This window comes from Phalangium opilio, unplaced genomic scaffold, assembly GCF_054372755.1.
Source record: "Phalangium opilio isolate 3A_F unplaced genomic scaffold, DU_Popi_V2 ptg000113l_1, whole genome shotgun sequence".
NCBI lineage: Eukaryota > Metazoa > Arthropoda > Arachnida > Opiliones > Phalangiidae > Phalangium > Phalangium opilio.
This window is the reverse complement of record NW_028324209.1, coordinates 3,045,171-3,068,874: the sequence shown is the minus strand read 5'-3', so window position 1 is coordinate 3,068,874 and position 23,704 is coordinate 3,045,171. Positions and strand designations below refer to the sequence as shown.

Genomic DNA, 23,704 nt, shown 5'->3' with positions numbered 1-23,704 from the left:
TTCAGAATAATCGCCATTCAGGTGTAAGGAAAGGAAATAAGGAAAACTTTATAAGAGAGCCCGGCTGCTTACTAAAAACCATCAGGAAGAATATATATATATAAATAAACTCGTTCCTTTAAACTTGAGTTACTTTACTATTCAGGAAAACGGAAACCGCGCAAAACTAAAAGGAATACTGGCGCTTTTCAGTAAAGGGGTGAGGTAATATATACTTGACAGCCGCGGGGCAAATTAACTGAGAAACTGTTTAATGTACGAGTACCTAACAGTAAAATATTACCGTAGAGCGCGAGTTCAACCACGTAGAAATTTACTCAACATCAACCGAATAACTTACTTGAGAATTTTTGAATCCTCAAAGGATTTTGCAAAAGGGATGAAAACATCTCTCGGAAAAGTACATCTATTATTTGCAGTCCCTGGACTTTGAGAATTTTAGCCTTGTTCTTAGTGGTCCGTAATGTCTTCCAAGCGTCTCTGGAGAATGAAAAGGGGGTTTAGAAAATGGTTTCCTTAAGCCTTGGGGCTAATCTTTCTAGAAAGCCTTGATAGAAAACAGAAAAGTTAACAAGAAAATTGTAAAACTAATGCCTTCCATCTTGGGAAGATGTTCGCGCCTTTTCGCATATTTATACCTCGCTAATTAATTCTCTAACTTCTTGAATTTTAAATTAGTTTTTAAAGAGGGTCCAAGATCTTCGATGAATTTTCGAGAAATAATTATTTATTAAAAATCACAGAGTCAGATTTTTCGCAAAGGGGCCATTTATAACGAAGACAAGGCTTAACGTGAACGTACCAAATTATACCACATACCTTCCTTACTTAAGTTAATAACCTAATATAATAATGCTTAAAATGCGCTTACCGAGGATTATTTGAATAAGTTAGAAGCACAAATTTGCTGCCCGAAAGTTAATTACTATTGTAAGATTGAAACCGAAAAGCGACTAAACAAATGAACCACCGAATAAACCGTTAATTTATTTTTCGAATATTAAAGCAGACGACGTTAACGTCTTTCAAGTTGCAACTGTTACTGTGCTGCCATGTTTGTTTTACCGCGAAATTTAAAACTTCAAAACTCAAATGGTGACTCTTGATGGGTGTATAAACCACAACTTTTACATTAAAACCACTTAAAAAAAAAATCCAATAATTAAGTCTCTTTAAGAGAGGGGAAGAACTTTTGAAAAGAAAAACCCTTCGGCCATGATATATAATAATGACACTTGTAACAATTAAAAATGGGGATAGATGGAAAAAAGAAAAAGAAAATCCAATTAGGTTTAGCGAATGACGCGTTTCCTGTGTGTTAGGCTTCTAGTTTTTTTTTTCTATCCTTACGAATAGATTCGCACCGTTTAATTTGAGTGCAATGAGGAGAAGGGAGTGGGACCGAAGTAAATTTTAGCAGTCTACTTAGTGCATTCAAAGGGCTTGGAGGAAATTAACCTCCACCACAGTCATTTCCTTTTTTTCACCCCCTTTCTATAAGCATAGTTCCCCGGAGGAAAATCTCCCAAATTAGCCATCCTGAAAAATAAATACCCAAAGAGTCCCAAAGTTAGCTACTAAATAGGAGCTAGATCGTTAAGAGAAATTGCACTAATTGCTTCTAGAACCATTCCAAACTAAGCCCAACTTTTAATTTGTTTATTTATTGGCTAGCCAATCAAATTTCCTCACAGTGTTTTTCACCCCAATTGGTTTCGAAGGTTAAGCCTTGGCTTGGAAGGGCCTTCAATATAAATTCCACATCCTAAGCAGACGATGGATTGTAAGGGCTTTGTCAAAATCCCGAGTTTACTTAAGCCTTGGCTAGGCTTTAATTCCACGGAAGCTATTAGGTATTATATTAGACAGGAAGATTATATATAGTGGTGCTTCGCGTACATCATACACGTAAATAAAGCCAATTAGGCCTAGCTATAAAATTAACTTAGTTATCATTAATTATCCTCTTTTTATCTCCTCCCCCTTCCATTCCACGCATGCTTTTAATTAATTAACTCTTTATGTATCGTCAGATGTTTTTGAAGCCCGTATAAACTAAAGAAAGAATACCCAATCAAAGGCAACCTACTAAAATATTCAGAAAAATTCCTTGAAATCCCTCAAATTACTAGTTCATGATAGTATACTGCTAATTAAAAACTAAAGAACCAATACAAAATTTCACGACGTTTCCATGAATTCCAGATACTGCAATCATCCTGTAAAGCTTGAAAAGTAAAAATATTTTAAAATTACATCATAAGTTTATGAGATATGTTCCATAAGTATGACACTACCTATACTTCGTAATGCTAGAGACTTACAGCTCGAGCTTGTTCGAGAACGACAAGCGAGAATTGACTGCACTCAGTTAAATTGCAATCCATCTCCCTATTTAGTTCGTACTAAGCCTTTGACAGCGCCTCACCAGTCACCAGACGTCGCTTTACGAGAATCTATGACCTACGTCACTTCATGACAAGCTCCAGTTTGTAACCAGTGACAAACTTATGGAACATATGAATTAACTTATGATTACATATAAAGATAATTATTGCTATGCTCAAGTAACGTTTTCAAACGACATCAAAGCTCTAATTATACTCGTAAATTTTACTAGATAAACCTAACTACTGTAAGAATTATTTAAAATTAGTACACGCTCTAGTAAGCTAGCTAGTTTTTCTGGGCCAAGTATAATCGTACTCCAAATTAAAGAAATTCAAACGAATTAAAAATTCTTGAGCTTCGTATATAGAGTACCTCGAAATACATTTTAAATAGAGTACTAAGAGGAAAAAGTTACTATTTAATTTTATAAGATGGGACGTTGCCAAGAAAAAAAAAAGAAAAAGACAAAAAGAAAAAAATAATCTATACGTTTGTACAAACCCCGTTTGGCTCTTGCGCAATTATAAAATGTTATAAATCATATAATTAACCATGTCTGTTATGTGGCTTGGCTTGTCCTTCGTGAGTAATTCCATCTACCAATTTAAGAGAATATAAAGAAAGATGCCAAAAACTTTAGCGCCTTTAAAAAAACACATGATGTCAAATACCTATCCCTATTTTGAATTTATAAATAAAATGTTGAAAATTATTATAAAGAATTGAATTAATTCAACGAAGAATGTTGATTGAAATAAATTAACGAATACATTTAAAATAATTTATCAGATTTCTTAACAATCGAAAAAACTTATTTTTAATAATATAAATTATTTTAACTACTATACATTATTGCATAGGTATAAAATTAAACATTTTTATCTATATTTCTTAATTATTATAATTGTTTTTTTTTTACAGATATAATACAACGATGAAGGCTTGATTCTTTATTTTTATTTGAAAAGGCAAAAATGTAAGTACCTCTCTCTTATTATTTCATTTTATCTTTGGTATTATTTTTAATTTTAAATCTAATTAGTTTAATTTGACTATTTATTACTATTTATCTAAATCTATAAAAACGTGAAACAACCGTGTGATTTCTTTTGTTTCTTTTCGTAAAATATTATATTTAAAAATACCTATTCTAGTGTTCCCGAAAACAAAAACGGATTTATTTTAGAAATACATTCAATCCGCTCGCTCCAAAAATTTACCAATTTCAAAATCTAGCCAATCATATCGCCTATATTTATCACTTTGTTTAGCACTATATTTTTTAAATATACACCCTTCCAATATCGCACGCTCTCCGCTCCTCGATTTATCGCTCGTGAACCACGCGCCAATAAAAAGGAGAGAGAGAGATAGATAAATTCAACCTATCACAATCGAACGCTGGGAAATGAGGCGAAATGATTGGTCGGAATTACTTCAAGGTCACAATGGCGCGTTCTATGATTCGTTAATTCATTTAATTCACCGTATAGTTTTTTAATTTCATTTATATATCAGAGTTAATATATAATATTGGAGAAAAGTTTATATAGTCTTTTATTTGCACCTCTAAAAACGTTTGTCGAAAGTTTGTTTATTTATTTTTACGTGGAGTTAGTAAATAACTTAGTAAATAAAAAATGCATATCGGTCACGTTTCCTTTCATTACGAAATCACTTTAAATTTTTCCTTCATTACGGAAAAACAATTAGTGATTTCGGCTTATCATCACAGTTTCCGACCGGTCAAATTAACCCGTTTTGTAAAAAATAATTAGAGATTTGTTTTGTGGAAAAATGGTTAATCGCTCCGATCCTACTCACTAGGACCTATAATATTTAATTATTAAGTATTTTAGTTTAATTTCGGTACGGTATAGTTAATTATTGAATTATCGTGATGAATATTATACTAAAATTTAAAATCTAATTACTATTCTAACTAGTCTAGTTGAAGGCACGCGTCCTACAAAATCCGTAGCATCAGGAACAAGGATTGTCTTTAACGTAGAGAATGAGAGCTTCCAAAGTTTGGTGCCAATAATACATGCAAACGAAGATAAGAATATGCCAAATCTGGTGGCTCTGACCCACGAAGTCGTACTGACCCTTGGCCGTACACTCCGGAAATTGGAGGGCAAAAAATACGGCCGCGGTAATACCCAGCGCGTAAACGGTCAAGATACGAGGCAGAAAAGTAACGACCTTGGGGTTAGAGAGACTACCTTCCAGATATAGCCAATGAACTAAAACGACGTCGGAAAAGAAAAATACGTAAACAACACACGTTTTAGTTAAATACCAAAGGCAAATAAGCAAGTAAAGAGTGGCACGAAAAAATAAAGCTTAGGAACAAAACTCGCGTATCTAGATACCGCCAGTACACGGGCAAACAGAATAGACCCATTTCGATGTAACTAAAACGTTTTTGGCGCCTGCGCTGTACTCATTTTGTATCACGAGAGAGCGCGCAAAGACTGCAATGTACCAACACACTTGCATGTCCCAATACATCGAAAAGGTCAATTACATTTACCAGCGTCGCAAATATCATACTGGACACTCTCCCTGTGCAAAGATTGAATTATTTCAATTTACCTTTGTTTATACGTAAATTTGTGGGGATATGGGATTGCGTGTGAAGAATCTAACCTGAATTCCAGGAAAACCATTATCATGCGCAGAACTTAATAACTTTGAAGGTTAAACTAAATGAAAGGGTTACGTAACAAAGTAACGATCTTAATGTGCGCCAGTCTACCGTTGTATTTAATATGGATCTGTTTATTGCTCTAAAGCTTCATAATGAAAGCGTCTAGGCTAAAATCGCCCACTTATTTACGAAGTACGTGTTTTTTTCTCAATTTTCCTCGCAATATTTTGCAATTGAAAATACGTATCATTTTGAAATCTACAAGAGCGTGCGTTCTCAGAAGGTACTAGATAGCGTATGATTGTAATAAGTAAGGATTTATATAATGCATTGTTATCTGTATTTACTTTATATTAATGGTTAAAAGTAAAATATATATGGCCAGGTTGTTCAAACAAATTGGAATAATCAACTTGAAAATTTTTAACCATTTCGATTTCGTTATGAAGCTTACGTTATTTTTTTGAAAACCCTAAGTCAATCTTAACCCGAAACCGGGTCGCGTATTGAGCTATTAATCTGCATATTTGAAATTACCATAGTATAAATTTTAGTCTACCTTCAAAACTTAAAGCAACAACTGAAAGGTGGGTTCACAAATAAAAAAATGACCTTACTGCCATACTTAGTACCATTATATTACTTACTTCCTAGTATTTTTGGAAACAAACGATATCCGAAAAACAAATTATAGAAAATAGTTTTTTAACGTCAACTATCAATCCTATGGACTATTACTAAATAGGAAAGCACTGTGACATTGAAACATACGCAATGCGGCCCTGTTATATTCTAACAAACCTCGACTATATCGATTATCAATGCATCACATCCCAGCACGGAATGGTCGACAGTGATCTATCGACAAAAATGTCCCTAAAAAGCTTTGGGCGGTTAGGATATAAGGCTTGGGTTAATCCCGGGACAATCCCAGCGAGAGGTAATTAAGCGTAACGGAAGACTGCGGAGCGAGGGGAAGGACCCGGCCAGGTTTAGGGTGTCATTAGTCAGTGCATAACGTGCGTAGATATATAAGTATATAGAGACTCACCAACTGGTATGAGGGCGAAAAAGGACCACCCTGTGAAGGCTAAAATGCGTTGGAATGTATTGCCATTATCTTTGCTGAAGACGCTGTCTTTGCAGTTGATGGCTTTGAGCAAGTACGCGCCGTAAACCAGCACGATCAGCGTGTAAAAGCACCTGGTCCATGGGTAACACCGCAAGAAGTAATGGGCTAAGTTAAAGAAGCCCGCGCTGGTGCATAGAACTGTACAGAGTCGCAAATTATATCAGGGTTCGTGGGATGGACAAGTGCTAAATTTTAGCTAATATCTGGGCTTTCCCATGCACCATAGGTCACAGACCTTTAGATACATTGAGATAAATGAACTTAATATCTTGGGTACGTATTGGCTAGGGTTGGTAATTGAAGATAATACCTTTGGTAGACCAATTGACTCGAGGTCAACTGCAACCACGAGACTCTTACTTTGCCAGGGAAAGCCCATCATAGAAAGGGTGTCGGGAATTCTTCATCCATGTCTACGATATGAAATGAACAGACCTATGCCCAGGACATCCCGTTTTTCGTATCGTCGGTAAACGTCTTCGGAGATATGACAGAAGGCGTGGCACGTGGCCGATGACAACATGGAAAATATCAGGCAAAAGAGCTCGGCGACGATGAGAATCCTGTCAACTGGGTCCGGGAAGAGACCTTGACTGATTATCTGGTACAATCGATGAAAGAATATGGCTGCCCCGATCAAATGCGTCCAGATATTCAGGGTCTCGTTGCTCCAGAAGAAAAAACAACCCAAAGTGGAGTCGTCCTTCTTGTGGGCCCGAAATCCATCGTAGATATGAGGGTTACTCTTGGACAAGTAAGTTGGTGCTTTGTCCCTCGTCAACAAGTTCTTACGCCATTTGAAACGAAGACGGTGGAATTCCAGACTCAATTGACTCATCATTTTTGTCGAAAAACTTCCATTCATTATCACAGTCTTAATTGAAAAATTCGATGCGAATGTTTAAACAAGTTTCTCGCAACGCTTCCTCAGTGTTGAACGTTAATATCATGGACTTGATCTTGAAAAATTATTCAAGGTAGAAATAAATACATTCGCTCTTAAAATAAAACAACAGCCGCGGCCAAACAAACACAGTCAAGGGCATGCTACGAAAATATTTTAAAAACTCAATAGAAACTGAACGCGCTATTATATACCGATATCAGTTATCGAACCATAAGGATAAGTTTGTTATACATGAACAAGGCCATTCCATTGTGAATACGAAACATAATTAAACATTAAAACTACAGGTAATTCTGGTATCTAACGATAAAAACCCAAAGAAAAACCTCAAGGTTTTCCCCGGGCTTTTGAGTTTCCTCATACTCTCACTTCAATATCACTTTTTTTTTTGATAAGAAATTTCATAAATTCTCTATCAAAAATAGGTAGCATTTTTGATATAAATAAGTTAAGAATTTGTCACAGGGGGGTTAACACCGGCTTCCCTAATTCTATAACCACGTGCGATTCTCAAAAGGAGTTCTCTCTCAAGACTCGAGTGTATTTTAACCCTCTTTTAAACGATAAGAATTATAAGAGCTTGCCAATTTCAAAAGGCAGAAAGAGCGACCTTACATGATTTCTTTCATAGATAAATTAAGAATCGTACAAAAACGTTCATTCAAATCTTTAAATAGGTTTTAATAGTAACTCGCATATATTATACAATTAAACCGAGCGTTATTTGTTAAAATGAATTTATGCTAATAGAAATGCATTATGAAAAAAGGTTCTAGAAATATTAATAGTCGCTTTGAATTATAAGAATAAGGTTTGCGCCGACTCTGTAAAAGGCTTCGGGCCTTAAGGCTGCCTTAAACGTTACTAAGACTAGGTTTAGATGCACTCAAATTTGCAACCTTGAAATGTATAAACCTTCCCATTGAAACTACGCATTCCTAGTATACAAAATTGACCCTTTTCAAGACTGATAATCAGACACGTATATATAGAAAAGTTTCGATTTCAAGACGCAAAAAAATTTCAAATGGTGTTACGTAAAAACTGAAATATTTTCTTACTTGAAATTTGTTTGAAAAAGCGGCGTTGTACCAACAACATTGATGGATACCGAAATAGCTAAATTAAAACTAAAGGAATGTTAAATGAATTAAAAACCTAAGGCCGTTTGACACGAAGTCGTGGCCCGAGTCGAAACCAGACCCAAACTGCGTTATTTAATAAAATCCCGGTTAAATTTAAAGCCTCGTGCATTACCATGGAGTAATAATCATGAAGATGTTTTAAAAGAGAATTAACCGCGTGCTATAGCGCAAGCTGTACTCGCGAGAAATGAAAATACCGGCTTGCTTTTTTGAACGTTGCTGTTCTCTACCGCTAGACGTTAGGGTTAGGCCTAACACTGTCTCGGAAAGAGAGAGAGAGAGAGAGTGAGGGAGGGAGCGAGAGAGAGAGAGAGAGAGAAAAGGCGGGAGAGAGTCAGAGGAGTAGGGTTTGGAATAGAGGAAAGAGGTAGAGGTCGTTTTCCTATGACGCGCACACAGGCGCTCTAAAGACCTATAATTCCGCAGTACGCAATACGGGAAAATTCGCCAGACAGGGGTGTAGTATCGTGAGAATTCAATATAAGGACCTTCCTAGACTAAGGTCCTTCTGGATTCTCTTCATATAGGGACGTTTTTTTCTTCTCCCCTAAGCCTTGGACGTATACCCAAATAGCCAAGGCCTAAGTTTTTAAAAGGAATCTTTAACAGTTGTCGCGTGCACCGGCCAAGGGCGTTTTTTGGTTCGGTTTATTTTTCAAGCCTAGCCCTAACTATATCGATTTTGGGGACTATAATGTCGATCGCTATTTTAAAGAGGATATGGAAGGATTTCTAAATAAGATTGAGGTTTAATTCATTGTAAATTTTAGGAATTATACAGTTATTGTCCCGAAGTATGAATTAAAATTACCTGAATTTCCATTTTGAAATTCTGGTTTATTCCAAGGATTGTGGTAACGCTGTACTACATTTTCACTCGAATCATAATCGAAGGCAAATTATGATACTTCATTATCCCTTTAAGGTTTAAACTTAGTTTCCATACGGAGTAGAATCGATTTAATAATTTCACCTACATTTTATACCCATTTTTACCTATAGTTTATCGATAAGAACATATTATTTAAAGCCTATATAATTCTGTTCAAGAACCAATCAAAAGACGAGCTCCCATAATTTAATTATCCAATATTAAACCTAACTGTAGAGATAAATGAAGTCTACTAAATCGGTTGCAACGCTTAAATTCAACGTAATCCATAGAACATTTACTTAGAAATAACAAAACATGTTTCCAATGGTAAAACTGAAATTCTACGAAAACCTAATCACTCCTAACCAGGAAAAACTGGCCAAAAATTCGTATATAATTTACGTTTGGAGACTATCATTAGACTAAACTATTACAGTTAAGGGTTTTTATTGACGAATAACTGATGTTCTAAGTGGCTCCTTAGCTTGGACGCATACATTATTTTTTTTTAAATTCAAAGGTTTTTAAACTAGCCTAATTTACCCGACGCAACCTTGAAACTCGATATACCTGTATGCGCCACGTGCAGTAAGAAATTTAACAAACCTTAATTTAAACAATTTTTATTTAAAATTTTATTTAACAATAAAACGTAAATATATTCCATAAAAAAATTAAACAAAAGGCTTAAATGCGCGTGAAAATTGGTTCGTGGAAGATAAATTGTTATTTTATTTTCAAGTCAATTATAGTATTTATATATTTACATAGTCTTTTTGTACCGGTATATTGTTATTATTTATATTTGTGCAATTAGCGAGTTTCGTTAATTATAAAGTTTATATTATTTATTTCTAAGGCCTATTATTGGTTGGTTTAATATTAATTGAGCCGACGAAATTAGAATTAAATTGGCTTTAGTATTTTTCCAAAAAATATCAACAATTTCGCAGGGAGAAATTTAAACATTTTGCGAAATATTCAAATTCCGAAATAATTTATATTTGTTTGTTTTTTTATTTATTTATTTATTCGTTGTCTCCCACCCTTTGTCCCTAAAATTTCAGTCTTTATTTCGATTTGGGCGCGAATTTATAGAGTTTATATTAAATATTTTTTATTGCTTAGTAACGTATTTGTATTCCATCATATGATTTAACGTTCTCAACCAAAAGTACTGAGCGCCAAAGGCAATGACGTGCCAAATGTGATGGCTAAAGCCAACGTAATCGAATCTTCCGGGAGCGAAACGTTCGGGAATTCGACACATGTAAATGAAGACACCCACCACCGCCATGACTGGGATGAGAAGAAGTCGAGGAGTGAAGGCTATCACCCTGGGGTGAGCGTAACCTTCCAGACACCACCAATGCACTGGAAATGACACAGGGGTTACGGATGGAATGCAAATGCCATGGTGCAAGAACGAATAAATCAGTGGTTTTCGCTTCATTTTATATGTTGCACGCGCATGGACTATAAGAGGAAGCTCACTAAGCCTAAATATCTAAACAGAAGATGTTATCTCCTAAAAGATGATAAGCCTAATTAACTACGAGAAGATGATAAGCCTAATTAACTACGAGAAGATGATAAGCCTAATTAACTACGAGAAGATGATAAGCCTAATTAACTACGAGAAGATGATAAGCCTAATTAACTACGAGAAGATGATAAGCCTAATTAACTACGAGAAGATGATAAGCCTAATTAACTACGAGAAGATGATAAGCCTAATTAACTACGAGAAGATGATAAGCCTAATTATCTACGAGAAGATGATAAGCCTAATTAACTACGAGAAGAATATAAACCTAATTATCTACGAGAAGATGATAAGCCCAATTATCAGCAAAAAGATAAGAAACCTATTTGTGGTAAGGTGGTACATGAAATAAATTGTTCGGGAAGATGTTAAGCCTAATTATTAATTTGAGATAGTTAAGCCTAACGAAAACCACTTGGTTCCTTTTCGTCTTTCAAAAAACAAAAGCGGTTAAAGGTTAATTTGAGGGTTGAAGGGAAAGGAAAGCGTAGCGAATGAACAGAATAGGTATAAAGCGGAGCCTACGAACCTACTGGAATGGAGGAAGAAAGTCCCCAAACTAAGAGAGTCAAGGTTTTTTTGGACGAGTTGATATGCGCTTTGTAGGCGCTCAAAAAGCTTTCGGGATTCAGGACGTTCTTGATAACGTAAATGCTCGAGGCAATTAAGGCAACCATGTACTTAAGGCGTAGCGAACCGTGCTCTTCCAAGACGTAATACGTTTGACTGATGGCCAGTCCAGTGACGCCCAGAACTACGCCAAAGATGTCCTTGGTCAACCAGCGGTCGCGAATCGGTCTGGAGATGTAGCAGAACAAGTGAAAACCGACGGAGAAAATCATGGATGTGATGAAAGACAGCGACACAAAGAAGTACATGATAAAATCGTCCCATTGTCTGCACCAAGCTTGGTCACATTGCACAGTGCCTCTGACCAAGATGGACGCGTACACCAAACAGGCCACGAGATGACTCCATATATTCTTTTAATTACAATTGGGTTAAAACGTAATTACGCTATCAATCCGGATGCGCAACGAAGAACAATGCCGAAATTTTGTCATCGTGGACAAAATTGACATTGTTCTTGTCATTATACCAACCATTACCATGGTTTCATTGGTGAGGGAGAAGACCAATGACATTGTGGTATCGCCTTCAAAGGAAAAGAAACAGGAGGAAACACAGAGGGTCAAGCGTGGTCGGAACAACCAAAATAATTCCAACTAACGGGTTTTTTAAGGAAGCTTCCAAAATAGTACCAATTAACTTTAAGAGAGAAAACGATATGGGTAAAAATTACTTTTACATTAGTTCACGATCTTTTGGTCAAAGTCAAAATTATGTTTGACCCAAGAGAAATAAACACGGGCACGTCACAGTGACGTCAGAAACAATCTATATTTATCTATAAGAACTTACAGTGACTTTAAATAAAAATGGGACAAACATTTTCTCAACTCTCACATTTCGGTACTTATTTTGGGTTAAACCTTCCTTAACTAAAGAAATATAAAGCCAACAACTATCAAAGCCTCTTCCTCTACACGCAAATCAAAAATATCCAAAGGAATTCCAATAAAGCGAATCAAGCAACAAGGCTTAAGAATTTTCGATTTGTACAACAGACGTACGTTCATCAAAAAAACCATAGGTAGATTTAAAAGTAGCTCACCTTTAACGTGTAACGGATACCCATTAATAACGTAAGGATTAATAAACGGCGCGAAGGAAGGCGATAGCCGATCTGCCGTCACTATATCTGGCATCGTATAAATTTAATAAATTTCTCGGAAGATAAGATGCGGCGGATACAATTTTCTCCGTCCGACGTACAGTATCCGAAATTAGGGTTAAGAATTGTGCCTAAATCTGGACTTCTGCGCATCCAAAGCTGGTCACCACGTGCCTTGGTATCCGCGGCCCTAGGATTTGATTCCTTCTCTTCGAACCAATCTCGCGCTATAAAGTAGTGGCGAAATGAGGGTTTCGAGCACTTGAAAATCGTAGTAGAACTTTGTCTTTCAATTGGCTTTTGACGTGATAAATTAATAGTAACGTCGCTGAGCCAGGAACTCGAGAATCATCCCGATTCTGTATTGGTGGTGTTTCTCCGCGGTTTGTAACCGTTAACAGCCGCGCTATGTATAGGTATATGTACGCAGTCTTCGATTTGATATTCGCTACGTAGAAGTGCGGCCCAGAAAACCGTGGAATAGAACACGAACAGCCAAACCCTTTTCTTTGGCGTTGAGAGCAGCTAGGAGAAACGGATCGATTTCGGTAATGCGGACCGAATGGTCGAAAGGAATTCTGGGTGCTTTCATCCTATCCCTTCCCCCTATTTCTCCTCGTGCCATGACGGTGCAAGAACCGATCAAAGATAATATAATCTACTATAGGTAAGATTTCATATTCTAAAAGAGGATTCACGTGGTGTAAACCAAAGTGGTCGATCGCGCTAAAAGAAATACATAAGCGTAATACCAATGCAGTTTGACCGGAAAACGTGTATAGCAACCGTTGCTATAGAGGTTGCGCAATTCAATTTCGTTAAGTTGGTTTTACAAGACCTTGCCTGTGTTAAACTTATAATTCTAAAATGAAAACTGAAAAGATTGTCTGCGATTTTTCTCGCGCAAATTAGAGACGCTATGAGACCTTTTCTTACACGCTTTTTCGGTTAATGTCTTTAAACTTTAGCGTAGATTTTCTCCAAAGTTTCATAGTTTAAACAAACTCGGACGATATTAGTGGATTTATTTGAGTGTGGGGTATGCTTTTCAAAGACAAAAGAGCTACAGTTAAATCTGACGTTGAGAAGTATAATATACCTTAAAACAATTGTAGTAACGGTTTATAAATATCTGGTTGACAAATTTTATAAAATACTGTTTACCTTACACTGACAAACTTCTGAAAAGTCGACACGTGAGTTGAATAGACCCAAATAACGCTCTGCTCAAAACTCATTACGTATCAACTTCCCACCAACCAAACGAACAGCTGTTTCATTTTCAGTTGCCCTTGAAATAACTTCGTGTTATTTAAAAACTATTTAAACCTATTCTTAATTTTCCCGTGTATTTAATAAACTGTCCCTCCGTATTTTTTGAGAACAGAAGAAATTCCGGCTCCTAGATTTCTAGGCCTAATTTAAGCCTATTTCAGAACGTCCCCCCTCCCTATGAAACTTTTTCAACAAACGTAATCTCATATCTATAACCGACCCGTTTTTAGTAACGATATCAATCCACTTCTAGGCCTAGTCGTACGCAATTTTAAACGGTGTGGAAAAATATGCCAAAAGAAATAAAATTTGCAGTAAAAACCTTGCGGGGAGAGAAAAAAAACTTCAAATCTAGGGTAGATTTTTAAATTCGGTTGCAGAGTTGAGCCCTTGGCGCGGGAAAAAAACCTATTTACCGATGCAATGGCTCGCGAAAACGATTTCCGACTTCTACCGAGCGAGAGTTTGTGAAACCATGGACCTTATAAACACTATAAGGGATAGGAAAACTACTATAGCACTTTGTCAAAACAAAAATATTCCACGGAAAGGATTAATTGAGAGTCTAGTCTAGTAACATCATGGTCATACAGCACGCGAGGGGGACTTCAATAAGTATTTGTATATCTTTCCTGGTATATCAATGTCACTTTAAGCATTGTTTAAAGGTAGGCCAGGGGAGGGGGGGGGCAAGTGAGATGAATTCCCCTAAGCTAACTGCGCTCGTGTTGCGAAAATACTTCATTGTTAAGTCCGCTTAAAGAAGAGTCCATGCTGAATAAACGCGTTTGCTAGTTTTTCCATCGCTAACGTATATCTCAAATCTACAAGCATTTTTATACACCGTCAAAATTGTTATCTGTGCCTTCCGCTGCTAGGAAAAAAAGTGGTTTGGAAGACGAATTTAAAATACACGTTGAAACCTAGATACAACTTTATTAAATCATTTAAACGTATAAAAATTATTTTTGTAAATTATTTAAATTAATTTAAAACTGCTAGAAATATGACCCCATTTATTAAATTATATTCATTATTAATCGCACTGTAATTGGTTATTGATAAATTGAGCAAACACAATGCCGGATTTGAACCAATAATGAAAACCTGTGGTTAAAAAAATGTGCCACCATTGGTGACTGTGACCAACGTAATCTAAACTCCCGGGAAATAATCGTTCTGGTAGACGGAAACTGAAGAGGAGAAAGGCAGTCGAGAGATAACTGTATAAAACAACGTATCTCGGGAAAAAGACAATGGCGCGATTGGTCCAGGTAAAGTTGTTAAGGTACATCCAGTGCACTGCGTGCGATTTAGAACATAACCATAAAAAAATAATGCGCAAGTTTTTTAATCGCACAACAAATTGCTATTCGCGTATTCAGCAAAAACAATGCCCGATTTGAACCACTATTGGTGACCGGCAACTAACAAGACATGCCACCATTGATGACTATGACCAATATAATCTACTCTTCCAGGACATAGGCGTTCTGGTAAGCAGAAAATGTAAAGGACAGCGGCAACATTAGTGTAACCGTAGAAACCCAGAAATCTCGGGAAAAATGCAGCGGCGTGATTGGTCCATGTAAAATCGTTAAGATACATCCAGTGAACTGTATATAGTGGACAAGGCTTAAGTATTTAGAACAGTGTTCAAAAAGCGGTGGGTGCATAATGCATATACTTCAATAACGGAAGGAAATGCTATTTTATATTGAATAACATTTAATAACAAAATATTTTTGGGTTTAATACACGTCACAATTTATCCGTTAATGCAATGCGTATGATTATTTGCGTAATCGGCAAAAACAATGCCGGACTTAAACCACCAATAAAGAGCGGTCATTGATAAAACGTGCCACCATTGGTGACTATGTCCGACGTAGTCTAGGCTTCCTGGACATAACCTTTCTGGTAATTTCCACATGAAAAATACAAAGGCAATGACGGTAAAACCGTAGAAACCAAGAAATCTTGGGAAAAATATGCTGGCGTAGCTGGTCCATTTAAAATCGTTAAGAAACATCCAATGAACTGTGAACACAACGGCTTAGTTAAATTGGTTTGGGTATGGATTTGGATTAATTAAGCGCAGCATGCGGGAAAGCGACTAACTTAAACCCAAAAATTACCTGGAACCAGCATCCCAGCACCAATCCATACGCAAATACTTAAAAATCGCCTCTTTTCCTCCTCCGGGTCATCGTAAACCATCGATTTGATAGCGGACATTAAAATAATCAACGCCACGCCGAGCGTCAGTACCAAATACAGGGCTCTCCATCCGGGATGACACTCGAACAAGTAATAAACTCCGTTCAAATAGTTGGCGGTCGATCCAAAGACAATCCCAATTACGTCAATCATGTAACATTTCCTATGCGCTTCGCATGACATACAACAGAAAGTATGGTAAAAACAAGACGTCCCCATGGTGATACAATAACAAGTCAATTGGTACAAGGCCACCGTTCTTTGGGTTCCGGTTAAACGCGTTCCTTGGAATTCCTCGGAGGACAGTATCTCCATGATATGGTACATGAAGATAAAGAGCCCAATTCCATGCGTCCAAATGTTAAGGGTTTCATTTGTCCAACGAAAAATGCTTTGGACGCATTGTCTAGCGTTGAAATGACTTCGATATCCGGTCCGAATATACGGATTATGTTTCATAAAGGAGGGTGCCTCATCGTAGGTGTTCAGTCGTGTCGGATAATCATCGAAACAGTTTACGTTTATATATTTACGCCAATTGCTGCGGTCGGTAAAATGCCGGAAAAGTATGGCAGCTGATTCCACACTCATACTGCTACGGAAATATTTTGAACTCAGTATATCTTTAAAGTGAGTAATAGCTACCTCCGAATCCGTACAGTTTCCAAACCGAAATGCAAAGAAATAACGAGAGATAGAGAGAGGGGAAAATCCTTACGTTCGTAGTATTACCTTAGCGCCTTAAACAGTACCCTAATAAATAATGCAATTTATAGTCTTTCACGATTAACATCTCCGAACGTTACTTAGACTAAAGCTCTAAGGTTATATATTTATCTTACAAAAATTGAACCTTGTTATTCAAAGTATATTTTGGCATCGTTTCCATAAATTAAAGATGATTATTTGGCGATATTCTTTAAAGATTTCAGTTGTCAATAGTTTAGATTTTCTTAAAAGTTCATACGAGTAATGATAGCGAAAAACCGATATTAAATCACGGGGAAAAAGAAAAGTTGAAACGTTTATCAGTTGGTTAGATAATGAGGTACTTAAACTTTGTTCCGTGAACAATTCTTCCCAATCTTTTAAAATACGTTAGTGACTAATGGAAATTCTGTTTGAGATTTTCAACTTTTAAATATAATTGTTTGAAGAAGCTAAAATACAGATGTACTTTTTTAAATAAAAGGCACGCGATTTAAATGTCTCCGTTTGTCAAGTTAAATTCGCATCTGACGTTTGAATGCATAGTGTCGTATGGTATAGCTGTCTGCTGAATTTTAATTAACGTACAGAGTACAGGTGTTATGTAGATAAAAGCCCAGGGTTTATGGTTTGTATAATTGCTTTTGAAACCAAAACCCAGCGCGCACTTTTTCAACTACGCGACCCAGGAATTTATCTGGCCCATATGTTGATTTCTATTGTTTTCATTTAAAATCCTTGGAAACAATATAGCAAAGATTGTCCAAGTTGACCTTGTAAATACTATGATAAACTGTATTTTCGAAAGTTATTCAGCAGGAATACATACTTGGAATATGTAAGAAGCCAGAGACCCCATACTAATATCTGATTGAAGATAAGGGGAAGGGCTTAAAACTTTGTTAAACCGCACGCTCCTCCTCCTTCCTCGCGTTTCATTGGCTGGATGTTCAGCCTTAACCCTGTATCAAGCAGACGATACTGCACCCCTCCCCTTTTTGAAAACCTTGGGTCTTTTATCTATCGGTCGGGCAAACCAAGAACCCGTATAAAGTCCCCGAACTTATCTTAGGTTTCTGTTACGTCATACTTTTACACGCTGGGTCAATACAACGGGATTCGATTTCAAATCACTTATAGAAGAAGAAATTCAAAGCGAGAAAGTAAACTCGTGGTCTATCCACTCTCTTCCAACCCAACTGCAACAACACTAGCTTTTCTTTTTTCTAGCATTAAGGCGGTTCGGAGTCAGGCTAAACCATTTGGGAAATCTCTAACGCGAAACACGTTGTCGCAATTTACAAACTTTTCAAATGTCCCAGTCTCCCAGACCTTAGATCGAATTCCGCTAGACTCAATACAGGGTTGCCACAGATTGTTCATTCCCTCCCTGAAATTCAAGGCTCTCCCTGAACGACTAAAGTCATTTTCTCTGACCACTTTAACAACTTTCATTTGTGGAAAACTTAGAACGTTGTTGCTAAAAATGCCGGCTATTCATGTTAGTATATACCACAATAAAAATATTACCAAAAAATATACACTTCCATGACTTTTATGATAATTTTAAAATTCCCTGACATTCACTCATTGCCAAAATCTAAGACGCTCATATTTAAAATCCCTAACTTTCTAAATTTACCAGACACTGTAACAACCCTGGAATACTTCCCAAACCCTTTTCTTTCCTTTACATCCACCAGCAGCATCATCTCAACCACAAAATTCCAATATAATCAATGCTATTTTCGAATAGATTTAAGTCCTTACCCTTAAGAAACTTCACAATGAGACGGACATTTATTTGACCTCGATTTCGGACACGAAACGACGAAAAATGAACAAAATAAAAAAAAAGAAATTCAAATTCGAAGAGTGTCGCAAGAAAGAAAGAAAACAAGAAAAAAACAAACAATTCCAATAGCTAATCAGGGTATAGATACTATAGAGGAATAACGTTGTTCGGTAAAGGTTCGGAAACTTTTATCAAGTTTATTTTCGGTTGTTTTAGCAAATTCGACAATATTGTAATATGTAAAGATGGTTAGACCATACGTATCACGTTTATGTAAATAACATTTATCAGTCTTCGTTTTACGAAAGGAAAATCGGCTGCAGAACAACAACAACTCTAGTCCAATTAATTAATTTGGACCTTTACCTGTACACCTGATAACGTTGATACAAAATTTTACCTGAGCTACTAATTATTTGGTTTGCGGAGGGAATTAATTATCGATATATTTACATACAGGGTGTTTCTGATAAGTAGGTCATAAATTAAAGGATGTTTCTGTTAAGTAGGTCATAAATTAAAGGATGTTTCTGTTAAGTAGGTCATAAATTAAAGGGTGTTTCTGATAAGTAGGTTATAATTAAAGGGTGTTTCTGATAAGTCGGTCATAATTAAACGGTGTTTATTATAAGTCGGTCATAATTAAACGGTGTTTATTATAAGTCGGTCATAATTAAAGGGTGTTTATTATAAGTCGGTCATAAATTAAAGGGTGTTTCTGATAAGTCGGTCATAAATTAAAGGGTGTTTCTGATAAGTCGGTCATAAATTAAAGGGTGTTTCTGATAAGTCGGTCATAAATTAAAGGGTGTTTCTGGTAAGTCGGTCATAAATTAAAGGGTGTTTCTGATAAGTCGGTCATAAATTAAAGGGTGTTTCTGATAAGTCGGTCATAAATTAAAGGGTGTTTCTGGTAAGTCGGTCATAAATTAAAGGGTGTTTCTGGTAAGTCGGTCATAAATTAAAGGGTGTTTCTGGTAAGTCGGTCATAAATTAAAGGGTGTTTCTGGTAAGTCGGTCATAAATTAAAGGGTGTTTCTGGTAAGTCGGTCATAATTAAAGGGTGTTTCTGATAAGTAATACTGCACATGTGTGACTATTAAGTCTGTTAAATCCTACTGCACATGTGTGACTATTTAACTGTTTTACTGGCCAATGTTTGGGAGCCCATGATTTTACACTCAGTTTGAAAACATACTTTAATTGATGCATACCAGACTTATCAGAAACACCCTGTATACAGTAATTGTATTAATTATCAATAAAAAGGGGATTGAAAGCTTTGATTTGATAACGTCAATCGGATCCCTATAGCTCTTTTGAACTCCATGCTAATAACGTACGTACGTATCTGAATTAACTTAATTAGTGTCCAACCCACATTCCCTAATTAGGGGGCTTATTATCAAAATTTTCGCTAATCCTGTATTCACTAAATTACAAGCGATTGGAACAACTTTAACGTAATACAAGTAACCCTTAATTAGAAACGTTACATCAAGAGAGTTTATTCTAGTATTACTAAAAATAGGGGAGCATGGGAGATAAAAATGTGAGGACTCTTCACATCGACCGATAGTCTCTTTAAAAATCTTGGCGTTTGGGAAGGAGGAGAGACCCTTGGTTTCGAAACAGATTAAATAATCCAAAAACAAGAAAACGACGTTGTTATCGAGTTCCTTTCGCAATAAACACTTAAAAGCGACATCCATCCTTCTCAAGAAGCTACGATAGTAGTTGCATTATTGTTCTTCAGTTAGTATACAGGCTCTTTCTAAAAAGTCTGCCACAAATTGAAGGGTGTTGTGTTTTTTGGGTCAAACTGAGGATGGAAAGTGTCATACGAACATGGCCAGGGTTGCCAGAGATTTTTCATTTCAAAATTCCGGGTTGCCAGAGATTTTTCATTTCAAAATTCCCTGACTTTTCCAGGTTTTCCCTGACCAATTTTCAAACTTACACTAACAGAAAAGTAAGAATGTGGAATTAAAAAATTACTTACTAAAATTATGCTAAATTTTATCTTTGTTTTTAATTGAAACTACTATTTAGTAATTAATAAAACTTTACTTGGAACTATCCGAAACAGTTAATGTAGTCCCGTATTTGAGTTGGTGCGCCTATAATTAGCTGTGACTACATATTTTCTCAAGTCGATATGCAATTGAAATTCCCTGACTTTTCCAGGATTTCCAGGTACTGTGGCAACCCTGATGGCCGGGTCTACAATATTTAATTAATGATGTCCCTGTAACTAAATGTCGCAGTACACTTTTCTCTCAGTTTGACCCTAAGTATACACACGTTTTAATTTATGACAGACTTATTAGAAACTCTCTGTATGGTGGCATATAAGAATATAGAAAGGAAATAACCCTAAAGTTGCTAAAAGTCTATATTGCCGCGTTTTTATCGATTAAAACATTATCAAGTTCTTGACTGCAGCTTTTAAGAGAGACATTTCCCGACATATCATGGATTCCCGCGCCATTATCAAGGATTCCAGTGGAGAATGAAAAGAAAAAAAAAGGCGGGAAAAAAGAGGCGCTAACGATATAATCAAAATGTCGTTATGGGAGGAGAGAGACGTTCTTTTTTTTCAAATCGGAGAAAACATAAAGTACATTCATTCTTTTGTTACAAACGTTTGTAACATTGGTTTCAACTTTTAGATCTCTCCATTTAAATTATTTTTAATACATTATAACTTGGTAGGAGTACTAGTATCACGTGATGTTATATTCGGTCGAGAAAGCGCGAGGAACTGAGTGCTAATTAGGCTTAAGGGAGAGAGAGAAAAAAAAGAAGAAACCCTTTTAACACCTCGGAACAGGAGGACAACAAGAAGGGAAGCCATTTTCGTGTCTTAGTTTTAACATACTGTTACGGAACACGAGGACGAGGAGGAGGTAAATTAATAACGCAAGGCAAAACTTGCAACTGCGGCCTAACCTTAGCTATGGACAGGCGGTAAACGCGAATTCCATTGGATAAATCTGTTCGATAAATCGATTTACCGGAAATTAATAAGAGCATGCAGAAAATGTCCCGACCAAGACCCGAGATAAACTAGCAGATACTATCAAATGCAAATAGAAATAATAGAAAGTGAGGCCAGCAAAATGTCACAGAACATTTTCGACTCAAAATCACCCAAATAACATCCCCCTTAATTTATACCAGACTTATCAGAAACATGGACGAACCAATACAGCATTGCTTTGCTTTGTCCATGCTTGGATCCAAGGTCCATGTCAGAAACATCCTGTTTGTAGGTATGTTGGTAGGTATGGCGCCGTCTAGCTCTCTTTTGAGCTTTTTTTTTTTCGCTCAACCAATCAGCGCTCTACTTTGTCAACATTACGAAACTAATTCGGCTTTTGAGGCATTCAGGGAATGACTTGGTTCTTGACTAACGTATCATACAAAACTTAATAAAAATGATTTGGTTTTCCGAGGTACTCGCGCTCACGTGCAGGGGGCAGTAAATAACTTATTCGTTCAGAGACAAACCTGAGCTATACAGCCTCACTTTCTCTTATTCATATTTGCCTTTGATAGGGGCTCGAGAACGAACTAATACTTCGGTTGGAGAATCTAAATCTCAAGGCTCCCAAACAAACAAGACAAGGGGGACTAGAAGTCCAGTCAGTTAAGCCTTTTCCATATACAAATCTCAGGAATAGTTTTCTCCCGAGCAATGGTTCGCTCCATTAACAGACTTGATTTATTTACGGAAATTTATCAAGCAATTTATAATAAACCTTCCTGAAGTTCAAACTGCGTATAAGCCTATACCTTCTCCATCCTGGAATTCGCGCCTTTAAGTTCTCTCTCTCTCTCTTTCCAATAATTCATTAACGATTCATAAAATCCATCTACCTTTATTAATGACTCGTGTACATTTGAAGTCCATATACCCATGGCCCGTGGGAAGCGCGCAACTCTATAGTATAGAAATCGACCTGTCCATAATTTCGCAATTTCGAATTCAATCATTTTCCGAAACTCCAATTGGGAGCGATGGGACTCAAATTTGCATAAACGTTTAAATACGTTTCAGTGAGATGCGAATGCAATTTCGGGACTCGCTTTTTAAAGGAAATATCCATCTTAAATCGCAACTAAGTATTAAAGAAGGGGTCATCCGTAAAATACTCTGAACAATATTAAGGAGTGTCCCTTATGGCAAAATATCATCGAACATTTTCGACTCTAAATCACCCAAAGAACATCCCCCTTAATTTCTGGCAGACTTATCAGAAACACCGTGTATATAGAAGAAGGGATAGCTTCAATTTTAGAAGTAGGAATGGAGAACAGAGTAATCTGGGCGCGCGTCAAAGACCCGGACCCCCGGACCCCCTTCCACGGGACGGAGGCCTGGAGGGGGGGTATGAAAGAAAGAGGCGGGTCATACCGACAGAGGTAGAAAAGGATTACGTATTTTTCACCGTCCCCGTAAGCAACGTCATTAAAACGTAGTTTAAGTGAGCCAATAAGATAATTGAAACTTTTCGCTACGTGTTGGAGGGAGTGGCTTATACCCAGGGATATGAGTCGGACTGAAGTAAATACAAACCGTTCTCCATTCCTACTTCTAAAATTAAATATATCCCTGATAGAAATAAAATAATGGAAAATAATGTACAGAGTTTGGTGGTACAGAAAACTTTCCCTAACTCTAACAAATAATTTATTAATTGTCTCACTTGGAATCTACATCGCTAACAAAACTTATAACACTTATCTCAAACTGTCTTCGAACAAAAGGTCCAATTTACCATACAAATGAAGACACGGAGGAAGTGGGACAGAGCCATGGGAACTATAAGCGTGTTCTCCAAACAAATTTTCAGACTAAGTTTGTAATACACGCGAAGGTGGGGCTCCTTTATTATATCTTGGGCGGACTCGCTTCACCCTTAGGATTACTTCGTTAATAGTTACCAATTGAGGGTGAAAACAAAAAACAAGAGAACAAAAACTAAAGTAGAAACAAAGCAAACCGGCACATTCCCATACACAATAAGAAACTTTCTCCCGTTCCAAATACCCAATGGTTCCTTTCCAGTCCAGCTGAGGCCTGATTCAAGGCGGTCTAACTACCTGCACGTACCAGAAGTTGATTCTTTAGAAGTTATAATGATTAAGGAAAAAAACTCTCCAAAACGAAAACAGTAGTAGGTTAGATCAGGTTAGGTTACGTCGCTCTAAGCGTTTCTAACATGTTCTTGGGCATTCAATAAGTATGTCACTTCCTATACAGGCTTACTGGGAGCTATTTCCAGAACAGCAAGCGAGAATTGACTACACGAGGTTT

At 36.7% G+C, this 23,704-nt stretch overlaps 5 protein-coding genes across 7 annotated transcripts in view; 1 reads left to right on the top strand and 4 right to left on the bottom strand.

Moving 5' to 3' along the window:
• Positions 1–23,704, bottom strand: part of Orp8 (Oxysterol-binding protein-related protein 8) — a 101,785-nt gene that overhangs the window by 63,228 nt on the left and 14,853 nt on the right. For all 3 annotated transcript variants that reach the window (XM_089853137.1, XM_089853138.1, XM_089853139.1), the window contains exon 2: positions 341–480. In XM_089853137.1, the coding sequence (XP_089709263.1) occupies positions 341–480 (140 nt within the window). The remainder of the gene's footprint in view (positions 1–340; positions 481–23,704) is intronic.
• LOC149623334 (core alpha-(1,3)-fucosyltransferase-like) overlaps positions 1–23,704 on the top strand; it is a 78,590-nt gene that overhangs the window by 40,539 nt on the left and 14,347 nt on the right. The window contains exon 2 of the mRNA XM_089853144.1: positions 3,313–3,367. The gene's annotated coding sequence lies outside the window, so the exon portion shown is untranslated. The remainder of the gene's footprint in view (positions 1–3,312; positions 3,368–23,704) is intronic.
• Positions 3,341–9,258, bottom strand: LOC149623337 (progestin and adipoQ receptor family member 3-like). The gene is made up of 4 exons (XM_089853151.1): positions 8,145–9,258; positions 6,612–7,135; positions 6,096–6,314; positions 3,341–4,637 (listed from the first exon to the last, which is right to left on the bottom strand). The coding sequence occupies exons 2-4, from the start codon at positions 7,039–7,041 to the stop codon at positions 4,375–4,377; spliced, it is 912 nt and encodes a 303-aa protein (XP_089709277.1). The 5' UTR covers positions 7,042–7,135; positions 8,145–9,258; the 3' UTR covers positions 3,341–4,374.
• On the bottom strand, positions 9,409–14,697 carry LOC149623336 (progestin and adipoQ receptor family member 3-like). The gene is made up of 4 exons (XM_089853152.1): positions 12,324–14,697; positions 11,758–11,804; positions 11,178–11,631; positions 9,409–10,476 (listed from the first exon to the last, which is right to left on the bottom strand). The coding sequence occupies exons 1-4, from the start codon at positions 12,415–12,417 to the stop codon at positions 10,220–10,222; spliced, it is 852 nt and encodes a 283-aa protein (XP_089709278.1). The 5' UTR covers positions 12,418–14,697; the 3' UTR covers positions 9,409–10,219.
• LOC149623335 (progestin and adipoQ receptor family member 3-like) lies at positions 14,951–22,670 on the bottom strand. The gene is made up of 2 exons (XM_089853150.1): positions 15,797–22,670; positions 14,951–15,698 (listed from the first exon to the last, which is right to left on the bottom strand). Exons 1-2 carry the CDS (start codon positions 16,467–16,469, stop codon positions 15,427–15,429), a joined length of 945 nt encoding a protein of 314 aa, XP_089709276.1. The 5' UTR covers positions 16,470–22,670; the 3' UTR covers positions 14,951–15,426.